Source organism: Vanacampus margaritifer, chromosome 2 (genome assembly GCF_051991255.1).
Source record: "Vanacampus margaritifer isolate UIUO_Vmar chromosome 2, RoL_Vmar_1.0, whole genome shotgun sequence".
Classification (NCBI taxonomy): domain Eukaryota; kingdom Metazoa; phylum Chordata; class Actinopteri; order Syngnathiformes; family Syngnathidae; genus Vanacampus; species Vanacampus margaritifer.
The window spans coordinates 22,858,208-22,871,786 of NC_135433.1; the positions used below are offsets into that span (position 1 = coordinate 22,858,208).

Sequence of the window (13,579 nt, forward strand, 5' to 3'; positions counted from 1 at the left end):
CACATCAAAATGATCCATTTAGTTGAGTATTGTAAAACAATACAAACCTGGAATTTGCATTTTTAACACTAGCGCAATAGAGCAGAAGGCTAACCTTTTTATTGGACCTGTGTTCTCATAGCACTTGGTTAAATGGCAGTTAAAGTATTGTTTACTAATAGTGAAATTAGAGGTCCCCGGATGTACGTGTGACGTAGTGAAAAAGTCTGGTTGATACTCCTCTTTGAAGATAAACATTTTAATGTGTTTTCTCTTTCTCTCTGTCAGTCTGTGGTGGTCCTGGCCTGTGTCGGGGCGGTGGGCCTCTGTGTGAGCCTGCTGGTTTTGGGGGTCTTCTTGGTCTGCTTGTGTTGCTGTCGCAGGGACGTGGACGAAGATACCAAAACGCCCGAAAGGACCTGCTGTGTGACATGGTCGGCCGTCGTCGCAGGTCTTATCATATGGTCAGTCGGACTGGTCATACACACACACACACACACACACACACGTTTGTCTTTGTATCTTAGTGGGGACATCTCATTGACATAATGCATTTCCTTAACCATCACAATTGATTGCCTAACCCTAAACTTTATCCTAAGCCCCAACCAAAATCCAATTCAAACCAAGTCTTGACCCTCAAAAAGAGATCTGAACTTGTGGGTAGTTAAACCGTGGGGAAAAAAAGGGTATTGTCCCCATAATGTAGCATCTTGTTTTTGGCATTTTGTCTTCCGAGCTGCCAATTTACAGACCGACCAATCTGATGCCATTTCTGGACTTTTACACTCTGGCACAAAATTTCACAAAAATGTTGTGCCAACCGGGTGACAGTCTTCGTATGTCCGCACTGGTCAGAGAACACAAATATAAGATATTTGTTGATGAGAGTAGTGGTTAGCCTTGCTAGCTTTGGCTATTCAGAATGCCATTATTCTCTGGCGGCGAGGAAGGAGGGCAGCGGCGCGACTCAAAGCCCCATCTTCGTTGCCAAAATATTACGGCCAATTCACACTGACTGTGGAACGGCAGCGGTGCGTTTTCTGTACGACATCTTCACAGACTGCACTTCACACCGCTTCACACCGTGTGAGCTGTCCCTGTCCGATAATCTGCACCCGCCAGACCACAAAATCACGGGGGTTTATGCTGGAGAGTTGAGTTCACGCGATAACAAGCGTGTATATAGAGCCCTATTGGTAAACAATAGCCACACTTGCCTGTTGTCACATGATCGATACGCTTTTGGACAATATTTCTGGGACTTCTACCATGGCTCTTCTACCTTGGGTAAGTACGTTTTGTGTTTAAATAATGTTATTTTGTCATGTTTAATTTATCCTGAGCTTGTTTTTTGTCTTAAATGTCCGACTCGTGGCATGCTATGTAGTTAGCTAGCTTCCCTCCCCACCCAAAAAAGACTTTGCAAAGGGTTTTATTTTGAAATATATCGGATCTACCTTGATGCAGACGCTCGACTTCCTGTCAGCTTCATGAAAATCCGCATAGAACGCTTACGGAAACCTTCCACAGCGCCACATCTGTTCCGCACCGCATACTGCAGCTGGTGTGGATTGACACGCAGACTCGAATGCTTTCTATTCCTTGCGGCGGCCGTACGGAAAACGCACCGCGTCCGTTCCACACTCAGTGTGAATTGAACGTTAGGGCCAAAATGTGCAGGCAACAAGCGTCGGATAACAAGAAATGTATTAAAATCGCAGCACACATCAACCATCACTCGTCTCTTTATGACACTGTGTGCTGCTACTGTATGGCATATCAACATATACGATGATATATTTAACGCAAAATGAGGCTGGTATAGCGCAGTCACTTGCAAAATATGCAACTTGCAAAATACGAAAAAGCCCAAGTCAAAGAAAAATGAAGTAAGAAACCTGCTGATTTTCAAGGACATCTAAGTAAAAGGTTTATTGATTTGCACGCATTGTATATCTGATGCCAGTCACGTTTTTGTGAGTTGTTTTCCAAATGATTTCTATCAATCGCTCACTTTTCATAACAGTTTCAGCTTTTCTCTAACAGTTTCTCTTATTTGTTTCTCAGATCCTTTTGCTTAAAGACTGTGCAGTCTCTTAGCATAGCCCTTAGCATACCGTACACAAGTCCTGCTGTGACGCTAAGTGATTGAGCGTGATGCCATTTAGCCAAACGTTTGTTTGTCTGTCTGTGTTTGATTTTTTTTGCAATCCTATCATATTCTCTGAAACCGCTGCATATGACATCCAATTAAATCATATCATCACAAATGAAGATTTTGGACGTGGGAGAAGATGGCAGACAGTAGACTGTGAGTCTTGAATTTAAACTCTTTATGAGAGCACTTTGATGACTTGCTTGCAAAATGGAATGTACGTGTTGTTGTCTTAAGGCTGCTCGTTTTATAGTTTTGAGCCTTCCGTCCGTCTGTCTTCTTCCGCTTATCTGGGGTCGGGTCGCGGGGGCAGCAGCTTTAGCAGGGAAGCCCAGACTTCCCTCTCCCCAGCCAGCTCCTCCGACGGGATCCCAAGCGTTCCCAGGCCAGCCGAGAGACGTAGTCTCTCCAGCGTGTCCTGGGTCGTCCCCGGGGCCTCCCGCCGGTAGGACATGCCCGGAACACCTCACCAGGGAGGCGTCCAGGGGGCATCCGAACCAGATGCCCGAGCCACCTCAACTGGTTCCTCTCAACGTGGAGGAGTAGCGGCTCGACGCTGAGTCCCTCCCGGATGACCGAGCTTCTCACCCTATCTCTAAGGGAGAGCCCGGCTACCCTGCGGAGGAAACTCATTTCGGCCGCTTGTATCCGGGATCTTGTTCTTTCGGTCACGACCCACAGCTCGTGACCATAAGTGAGGGCAGGAACGTAGATCGACCGGTAAATCGAGAGCTTCGCCTTTGGGCTCAGCTCCTTCTTCACTACGGACCGATAAAAAGTCTGCATCACTGCAGACGCTGCACCGATCCGCCTGTCGATCTCCCGCTCTAACCTACCCTCACTCGTGAACAAGACCCCAAGATACTTGAACTCCTCCACTTGGGGCAGGATCTCATCCCCGACCCGGAGAGGGCACTCGACCCTTTTCCGACTGAGGACCATGGTCTCGGATTTGGAGGTGCTGATCCTCATCCCAACCGCTTCACACTCGGCTGCGAACCGCTCCAGCGAGAGCTGGAGATCACGGCTTGAAGAAGCCAACAGCACCACATCATCTGCAAAAAGCAGAGATGCAATGCTGAGGCCACCAAACCGGACCCCCTCAACGCCTCGGCTGCGCCTAGAAATTCTGTCCATAAAAGTTATGAACAGAATCGGTGACAAAGGGCAACCTTGGCGGAGTCCAACCCTCACAGGAAACAAATTCGACTTACTGCCGGCAATGCGGACCAAACTCTGACATCGGTCGTACAGGGACCGAATAGCCCGTATCAGGGGGCTCGGTACCCCATACTCCCGAAGCACCCCCCACAGGACTCCCCGAGGGACACGGTCAAACGCCTTCACCAAGTCCACAAAGCACACGTGGACTGGTTGGGCAAACTCCCACGCACCCTCGAGGACCCTGCTGAGGGTGTAGAGCTGGTCCACTGTTCCACGGCAGGGACGAAAACCACACTGCTAGTTTTGAGCCTTGATTGGTCCTAATTGAAAAGATTTTATTAGCTCAATAAAAAACAAGAAAAAGGTCCCCCTTTATTTAACCAGATAAAAACCCATTGAGATGAAGATCGCTTACAAGGATGACGTGGCCAATAGGTCAACAGCACGCATCATTAAAACTGAGGATATACAAAGAGTTAAAACACAATTTTTGCAATTGCGCAGTGACTTAAAATAGAGTGCATAAATCTTTTAGCATAATTAATAATTGGTCTCACGCTGTTTATCAATCAGCTTGGATCAAAAGGCTATCATTCAACCTGTAAAGAATTCCAGGCTGTGGGGCAGCAAATCTGAATGCAACAAAAAGATGGAGAATGTCACATAATGTCTTACTGTACTCTGAAGAATAGTTCTTCAATAAGACGGAGCTATGCCAAGAAGGGCCTTATAAATCAAAGTCAGCCAGTGTGTGTGTATCAACGTGCACTTAAGGAAGGCACACCAGATTTAACATATTAGTCACAATGATGTGAGACGACTATCACCATAGTGAAAAACCTTATAAACAGTCTTGTGCCGTGCCCGAGGAGCGATCATAACTTTATTTGTATACAATGATATTCATCTTCGATAGTCTCATTGTCCATAATTTGATCGACCTGAGAATACCCAAAAACTGCAATCCAGAAAGTGACCCCTGAATATTTTGCTATAAAACTGTTGTAGCGATTTTGCCATATTATTGCCGTAATCAGGTGACTGCTTGATGTCTTTGTTCAGTTTGAATTATTCATTGTTTTGTGATACTCGCGTTCCTCAAATATGAGCATTTGCTTCTTTTTTTTTTTGTGATTATTTGATTTTCTAATTCATTATTTGACTGTTAGTCTTACCCATAGTTAATCAAACAAAGCTAAAAAGAGCACCAATATCATATCAGTTTGTTTTATGTGGTTTGACTGGAATGCTTTGTTGTGCTTTGAACCTCGTCAATGAATTCCTACAATCGCCCACTTGTGTATTATTAGTATAGATTACATTCAAGGCTTCTCCTCCCCCTACAAACATCAATGTGTCTGCCTCATGATGCCCCGTCTCATTAGAGTGTTATTACCGTGTCATTACTTTGTCAAAAATGGCCTCTGATGTGCCTCCAGATTGGCTCTGGAATCAATCAAGGCCCACGTCATCCACATAACGGCACATGAGCCGGAACACAAATATCTTGAAGCTTTGTTCATGTGTGAAAGGGCATGTTAAGTCACTATTCATTCATTATTTAAAGATTTACCAAATGCCTTACAGGATTCAAATATCAATTCCTATTTTAATACATCATGCATTTAACTCCAAGGTGTGTCCTGGTTTGGACTGATGACCACTTGACCAGTGACCAAGATGTCTGATATGAAGAATGTCAGGTTGTCAAGTGTGACATTATCACTCCCTTTTGACTGATATCCCTTGCCTTGATATGCTCTTATCTCACTATTAGAGCAGCCTAACTGGAACCACGGGCTCTGGTGTATTCCAGGGAGGCACATTTTCCGATAAGTGACACAGTTCTGCTGCGTCTTTGATCCCAAGGAGGATCGTAGGAGTTCCATCAGCATATTTGGACCATTAGTCGCTCGATTATCAATTACGATACTTCACAAGCTGGAGAGCTCGCTCACGAGTTAGGTCAGTGGATCCTAACGTGGAGTAGACTTAGGAGCCAAGATTGGAATTCCATCCAGGGTCAAGGTGGGTCGCCAAGAACAATGAGATTAGTGGACAGTGACGCAGGAGGTAGAAAATCCCACTGGTAGCTTTCCAGTGACTGACTGACTGGCTGGCTGGCTATTGGTTCGTGATGGGGAGTGGATTTGAGGAGATGCACATTGTTACATTTTTCCATTCATCAAATAGCCGCCATAGTTTAGGGTTAGGGTCCTCTAATGCTGGACACACACACACACATATACTGATAATTGGCACGATTTTGAGCCCGATTCTCCCTTTTGGATTATCGCAAAGATTATCCATGATAATCTTGTGGTGTGGGATGTCCTAAAACTAAGAGTGATCTTTCCTCTCTGTTCATCTGTGAAAATAGTCACCAGCAATCATAAGTTACAAGATTGTGTCACAAAAGTTATACTGTATCAAACCCAAACTACAAATATATCCTGGAGTATATAACTGACCTCAGCTCTCACTAGATGTGGTTATGTGAACATGTAGGAGAGCAGGGTCTACCACCAGTGCTTTGTAAGTGTCATGCCCCCCAGTAGCCAACAAAACCTTTTGTGGTCCTGGTTTACGGCATTAAGGTGTTGAAGTCTACTGAATGTACTCTGAACACAACGTGATTCTGTACAAGCAGACAGAGGAGCACACCTTTTTTATGCCGTGTCCCTCATCTTATTCACAGTTCTGCTGTGGGAGTGGGTTTCTATGGAAACAGCGAGACCAACGACGGCGTGTACCAGTTAACCTACTCCATCTACAATGCCAATCGCACTTTGGGCAGCATCAACAGCCTGGTAAGAGGGGCCGTCATTTACTTACTGTATATTCTCATATAGTCTCCAATTGCCTCTTGTTGTTTATTATTAACCAATCAATTAAAATGAAACGAATGCAGGAGCCTCAACGGTATCAACAATTATTGTCCTTTTGAAGTTGTTTCATTGATTTTTTTTTTCCAACATATGAATCGCCTTTTTGGGAGCCTCAACTTGCTCAAAACCCCACCAATGTTTGCAAGTGCGTGTACCCTGGTGAAAATGTGTGTATTTTAAGGGTCTCGGCTGCAACCACCTGAAACTCACTCTGTAACCGTCTCTGCAAAGTTCTAAAAAAGAAAAAAAAACAGCCACGCTACAAAAACTGTTATCGTAAGTAAGATATAATTTCTTAAATGTAATTTAAATTTGCTTTTTTTGCTCTGAATTTTTTTTTTTAACTTACAATAAGATTGTCAGAAAAAATAATTTTCTTTATTTTAAGATACTTATTACTTAATTATTTTTATTTGATCAAGCAGTCTTGGCATTGAGTACAGACAGTTTTAAGAACTCTGAGGCTTAAAACAAACATTTTCCACGTTTTAAGATGACTAACCAACATCAAAATGTTCTCATTTTAAGATTTTGCATATCTATTAATAAGATAAAATGAAAAAATCAGTCTGAAAACTGTCAGACAAATGTGCAATATAGCTCTTTATTGTATTGCATTTTTTTCTTGTAAAAATCATCAGTTTGTAGTTTCATTACATTTACTAAGCACATTTTTCCTCTTTCCACTAAATGCACTAGTGGTCTAGTGGTAGAGTGTCTACCCTCAGACTGGGAAGTTCTAGGTTCAGTCCCTGACTGGGTCATACCAAATACAGTAAATGGGACCCGTTACCTCCCTGCTTGACACTCAGGCTAAGTTGGCCAAACATAAATGAATAGTATGTATTTTAAGAAAATAGTTGTATATATTACAGCTTGAAAAAATATTAGTTGTTTTTAGTCTAAAAATACTATTTTCAAGACCTCTGTGGTTGATATAGGCCTAGTATTATTTTCCTTTTTTTCAAAATCTTCCAGGTAAAATTCTCTTGCTCTGTTGGCAGATAGTTTTGCTTATGTTAATTTTCTTATTTTACTATATTTTTTCTTAATTTTTTTACTGTTCTTTTTTGTGTGTGCGCAAATTTGAACATTTTTTATTATTGCAATAATTAAAAATTGACAAGCATGAATGGTGGTCAATTTTAATGTCTGCTCGACTTGGGCGTAACACCCAAAAAACATCCAACTAGTGTTTTATGCAACCCTTCTTCCCCCTCCCTCTGACACACTCGGAAGCCTTTGGTGCCTCACAGACAGTCAGAACTTTGAGAACTTGAGCAATAATCCACGTAACACAACTGCAATTCAGTGCAATACATTTTTGCAAATGCGTTCACTCTTTTTTGTGTGTGTGTGTGTGTGTGTGTAATTTCTGGAGTAGAAAGAAGATCTGTGTGTGTGTGTGTGTGTGTGGTCTTGTTTTTGTTACATAGTGGGGCCAACATTTCAACATTTCATAGTTGTGGGGCCACTTTGCTGGACCCCACAAGTTTAGACCTCTTTTTGAGGGCCAAGACTTGGTTTTAGAGTTTAGGTTTGAATTGGGTTATGGTTGAGGTTAGGGTAAGGAATGGGGGCAAACATTTTTGATGGTTAGGGGAAGGGGCTTGGAAATGCATTATGTCAATGAGATGGCCCCACAAAGATAGTAAAACGTGTGTGTGGCACTGAGTATGTCTGAAGTCATAAAAAATGTCTATTGTCATATCTTTATCTTCCAAGTCTTCTAATGAGGCTTTTTAGTGACAGTGCAGCACAACCTGCTCATTTCTGAGCACTGTGACACCAAGTTCGCAAAACAGCAAATCACAGTCGAGTCGGAGCTCGCCGCAGATGTGGAGGCGCCTCCCCGCAGGAGGTCTCAATCCGCTTTTTGCCTAATAGGGATCGTCTCTGCGTGTGTTTTGGCCCTGACCTGCATTCGCCAAAGTTATTCGTGAGGCTCAAGGGGAGGAAGGAGGTGCTTTTAATGGATGCTAAGCCTCTCCTTTGTGCTGAGTGATAGTGTGTGATGGTTTGTGTACTGTATGTCCTTATACACACTCCGATGTACACACTCAGTTTAGGTCACAAATAATCAGGATCAGTAAAGAATACAAATCTTATTTTTAACTAAATGAATAACTCATTCTATAACCAAAAGATGTTTTTTATTTTAACATCTGCATTTTCTCCTTGTAACAAACAGTAACTTTTTGTACTGTAGCCTTACTAAATAAATAAATACATAATGCAATGTGTGTATGCAGTTTGTTTACATAAAGAAACACGAGAGAGCGGCATGGGTAATGTAGTGTTGTCCACATTAATATAGAGAATTTATGCTGACTGAGGCCGGTAGTATGGACCGTTGATTCTGGTCAGAGAATCAGGAGACTGGAATATCTTTAATGCTTTTAATGGCAGGTGGTGGAGTCACATTGGGATTGAGAATGTGTGTTTGTGTGTAGTTTGATCTGTAAATGTGTACATATGTACACAATTGTGTGTTGTCTGAAACAAGTGTAACCGGAGGAAAGAGGTGTCGCTTGCTATACTACGGTACAGCACTTTAGGGTCTCCTGCAGCGCCTCCCTTTTTTCATTTGATTTGAGCCCCTCGAGCGCTTCCTTTTATTCGCTGGCATTCCGGCGGTGCTAAATACTTTAGCTAATGCTAACACTGTTGCTATCAACAGTTCTAAACAAGTAAACACTTACCACTATCTCCTGGTGGCTACAGACCTGTACAGGACGCTGTGTGTGACTTTGCAGATCGTTCCCAAACCCGATTGGCTGGTGTGAAGAAATGTATTTATTATTTATTTATTTTTAAATGTTGGTGAATCTGTGAAAGTGTGGATTTTAAGTGCGCCGCATCATGTCCCGCTCCGAATAAAAACGCGTCATCAGTACCACACGCATTTCTGCCAGCCCGCGCGAACTACATTGACTATAAAATGCAATCATACTGCCAGAAAATGCTCACCCCGCGTTTGGTGTTTAATGTACCATTAGCCAACATGTCTGCGGTGTGGGCACATTTCAATTTATTTTTTGCTTTGTTAAAATGCCAGTGCTAAATGAATATTTTAAAATAACATCATAATTGTAATCAATTAAAATAAATTCAATGATAGTAAAAATTGGCATAATTTTTTGGGGCGTTTCGATTTTCTCACTTTTGGTTTTCGGTTTCGGACACAAATGTTCATTTCGGTGCATCCCTACTCTTAAGGAGACTCATAACGCACCGAGATGGAACTAAATTTAAGTGCTGCTACACGGAATTACCCCCTTTTACACTGGTGAGTGCTTACAAATCTCATCATACAAAGGATTTACAAGCCTTTTAGTTAGCAGTTTCACGCAAGTCTTGTCAGTGTTTTTCAGGTACGTTAGCAATTTAGCAGCTGCTAATTCATCTGACACTGGCGTCATTTATGCCATGAAAATTCTATGGTGTTGGTCAGTTATTAAATTCAACTGTGTGATATCTATTAAACCGTAGCAGCACAAACAAACGAAACGGATTAGGCCTATTTCCCCCAAATTTTGCGTGTGGTAACTTGCCTGACGCTAGCCTCCTACTGTAAGAGGCTAGCGTCAGGCAAGTTAGCATCTGCTGATTCAGCCACCATGTACAAAGTTCTCCATTGGCTACGCATTGGTTCCTCTTTTGGTGGCCTGGATCATGCTCTATCATTTTTTTCTTCTTCTCGTTGTGGCAGCTGGTCTACAACAGATGTCAATCATTGTTGAATTGTGGTGTTTGCCATTTAGAGACACGTTTCCCATGCTGCCAAAATCACTTCGCTAACGCCCATTTTGGGACGCGTGGCGTCAACGTCCGGATCTCTATTTCCTTATTTGGGGTGATATACGACGTTTCTTGTCTGTCACTAACCTACTGCACCAAATGCACAACGTTATAGTACATAATTTGTTTCGACCATTCATATAAGCAATAACGTAAAAAACAGCAATCAGTGAAAGAAAGTGGCTTCTTGAGGCTCGGGACAACATATTCTTATGTGAAAACTAGTTCCTCATCCAATGTTCTAAACATCAAAACATACTCTGAGGGCCCCTTGAATTGTCTTATTTTACACACAAAAAATACTGCGATTCTAGGCAGGTAGGTTGATATCAGTTATTTAGCTTGTCCTCTGTTGGCCTTTGCCTCTGTAGTATTCCAAATGTACTCCCTCCTCCCGCCTGTGCTCCCCTCGCAGGGTTGGGGCAAAGCAAATAGGCCCAAAAGCGATGTAATCTCTCGCGAAGCGCGTGTGATGTCAGTGATTTACGCTGTTTGGCTCTGTCTGATAGCTCATCTCGACCTAAAATATGCGCTCTCACATTCGGCGAGTTATCCTCATGTGTCGCAGAGAGAACAGATTACATTCCGAGGACTTTTTTTTTTTTCATTCTTATTTTGCTGTTGAAGGAGGCTTTTGATGGCTCCCGGGCCTCCTTTATGTCTGTCTTGCAGCACGCTACCATTACGAGCGTTTAAGTGCAGCAGCAAAGTGGAGAACATATTAGAATGTATGCTTTCAATTTGCAACTGCAGTTCCACTTATATACGTACAGTTCTTCTTCTTTGAAAGCCATCTGTGATTTCTCAGAATGTAACGGCTCTACTTTTCACGATGCGTTGCCTGCTCCTATTTCACCGTGCATCTCGACCGCTGTGAACTTTGTTTACGGTTGTATTGACACAATTGCCGCAGAGAGACTATACTAGACTACAAGTATGAAGAGCTAGTAGGGCCACACTTAAACGGAAGTAAATAGTAACATTGCAATAACACAATCATAGAATTCCAAGAAGAAAGGAATTAGACAAGAAAAAAGGCAATAAAGGCAAATAAAATGAGGAGGTCGTAATAAAGATTCACCATTTGCAATATTACACAATTTCATGCAAATGAATACATTAAATTAAGAAAATAAAATTAAGACCTACAGAGTTAATGTTACATGTAGGAATGTTTGATTCTACTTTTTTTTTTCCAGACCAATACCACCATTACCGATAACAAGGCACTTCCCCCAAAATGTATGATCATTTTACAGAAACACCTATGTATCCCAACGTAGCTTTTTTCCTTAAAATTGCATGGAATTAATGTCAGTTTTCTATTCTTCTAATGTCTCATTTCTATTTCCTGATCGTAAAACGGTTGCCACCAGTACCAATAACTTAAAAAAGGCAGGTATTGGCCAATAGCAATACCTGCTATTGGTACTCGCCCATTTCTAGTTACAATTATGAATTAAAGTTTCAAAAGAATAAAGTCGCGATATGAGGGAACAAATTGCTCATTCACTGCCATTGACGGCTATATACATCAAAAATTAATTTGAACTATTTCTATTAGTTTGACATTTTTTCCCCCACTTTTGTTAACAAGAGTAAAACAAAAATAACTATAAAAAAAACTCTTATTGTACATTTAGAACAGATATAAAATTTGTGATTAATTGTGAGTTAACTATTGAAATCCCTGCTAAAGCTGCTGCCCCCGCGACCCGACCCCGGATAAGCGGAAGAAGACGGACGGACGGACTATTGAAATCATGCGATTATTTTTAATTGGGAATTTTAGCCCCAAATTTTTAAAGATCTTTTCTTTTCTTTTTTTAAATTAATTGCCACTCCCATTGACGGCTATAAAAGTAAAAAATTCAAAACAATTTCTATTTGTTACATTTTTTTTACCCACTTTTGTTAACAAGAGTATGAAAACCTAGATTTTTTATTGTACATTTAGAACAGATATAAAATTTGTGTTTAATCGTGAGTTAACTAGTGAAGTCATGCGATTAATTACGATTAAAAAATTTAACCGCCTGAAGCCCCGAATATTTAATAATCTTTTTTTTATTTTATTTTATTTTTTAGAATTTATGGCAGTGAATGAGTTAAGATGGAAAAAAAATTGATTTCATAAGAATAATATTAAAATATTAAGAGTTAATCTGCATAATATTACGATTAATTGTGTGGACATTTTGATATTTTTTTAAACATTTATGTGAATAAATACATAGCATTATGTAAATAACATTTCTAAAAAAAAAGAATAAATATTACAAGAAAACATTGAATTTTAGAGATAAATTCCTCATATTGGGGGAAAATCTGTAACATTAAGGTAAAAAAAAAGGGCAATATATTACAAGAATTAATTCCTAATAAAAAAGTGAATAAAATGTATGAAGGAAAACATATAAGGAGAGAGAATTTTTGAGAATATCATTGCAGTATTATTTTATGAGACACATGTTGCAATTTTATTTGATTACATTCACAATATGAGAATTAAATTCAGTATTACGAGCATAACTGTGTGGGAAATCTGACATTCTAGGACAAAACTAAGATGTAATATTATTAGAAAAAAAAGTTAAAATATTAAAAGGAAAATGACATAATTTGTTGAACATATACTGTATACTTAATGACAGGTGTTAATGACAGTAACAACACAATCCCATAACGTCTGTTGGTGTTTGTGTGTATTGCTCTAAAACTTTGAAGTTCTTGTTGGCACACAGCTGTTATTCGTGCAATACTGGACACTATAATTGGGTATCAACTTTGCATCGCCGCTCTTGTTGCTCGCCACTATTCTGTGGGCAGGCTAAGACTGGTTTGAAGCTATTACTGCTAGCTGTGATCGGGCTAGCCGAAGTTAGCGACATCATTCTCGTTAAGTTTGTTTCTGTCATGTTTTTGATTATTTTCTTGTTTCATCACAACATCCTGTTTTTGGCGGCTTGCTTCGGTGATGTAAGTAACTCGGTCCGAAACAAAAGTTGCACTTTTGGGCCATTTTCTACTACTAATTGCCAAAGATAGCGGAATACCATCGAGCCCCAGCTAATGTCAAACCCTGTTGTTATCATTGAATCCTCTTTCTCATAGTCTCTAATAGTTTGTGATTTAAAAAAAAAAATGTTTTCACCCAGCTCTCTAGTATTCCTTGATATCCACGGTCTGTAATCTGCTGTCGAGGAAGGTGGGACAGCTGCGATTAAGGCAAGGCGTCCACCCACAGTAGAGAGCTGACGGACTCCATGTCTTCCAATCAAGCCCACTAGCGTGCAGATAAGATTGGGGACGTTATGACGACCAAGAGGGGAGGAGGTGATGTTTGCGAGGGCTTTACTGGCACTCGCACGCTCTCCCGTCCCTCGGGAGGAGTGATGGAGTGGATGGAGGATGGGCTCGTATCTTTTTTCAACCTCATCTGTCGCCCGCTCTCTTACGCAGTAGACTCTCACTGGCTAGAATGTAATCAACTGTTGGAAAAGTTTGAGCGTCGAGGAGAGTGTTTATCTTCTTCACGGTGGGTGTTTTTTTACGGCGTGAGAATGAACAGTGGCGCAGGGCGCGCTGG

The 13,579-nt window shown here is 41.1% G+C and overlaps 1 protein-coding gene and 1 long non-coding RNA gene across 5 annotated transcripts in view; one reads left to right on the forward strand and one right to left on the reverse strand.

The window, feature by feature from the left end:
- LOC144042904 (uncharacterized) overlaps nt 1-13,579 on the reverse strand; it is a 183,009-nt gene that overhangs the window by 105,599 nt on the left and 63,831 nt on the right. The gene's annotated exons all lie outside the window — the stretch shown is intronic.
- ttyh2l (tweety homolog 2, like) overlaps nt 1-13,579 on the forward strand; it is a 47,806-nt gene that overhangs the window by 6,240 nt on the left and 27,987 nt on the right. For 3 of the 4 annotated variants that reach the window (XR_013291390.1, XM_077559729.1, XM_077559730.1), the window contains exons 2-3: nt 268-443; nt 6,000-6,111. Coding sequence is in view for 2 of the 4 variants with exons in the window: in XM_077559729.1 (XP_077415855.1) it covers nt 268-443; nt 6,000-6,111 (288 nt within the window). In the remaining 2 variants the exon portion in view is untranslated. Of the gene's footprint in view, nt 1-267; nt 444-5,999; nt 6,112-13,393; nt 13,529-13,579 lie in introns of those variants that run through there. The other variant, XM_077559731.1, reaches the window with a different exon arrangement.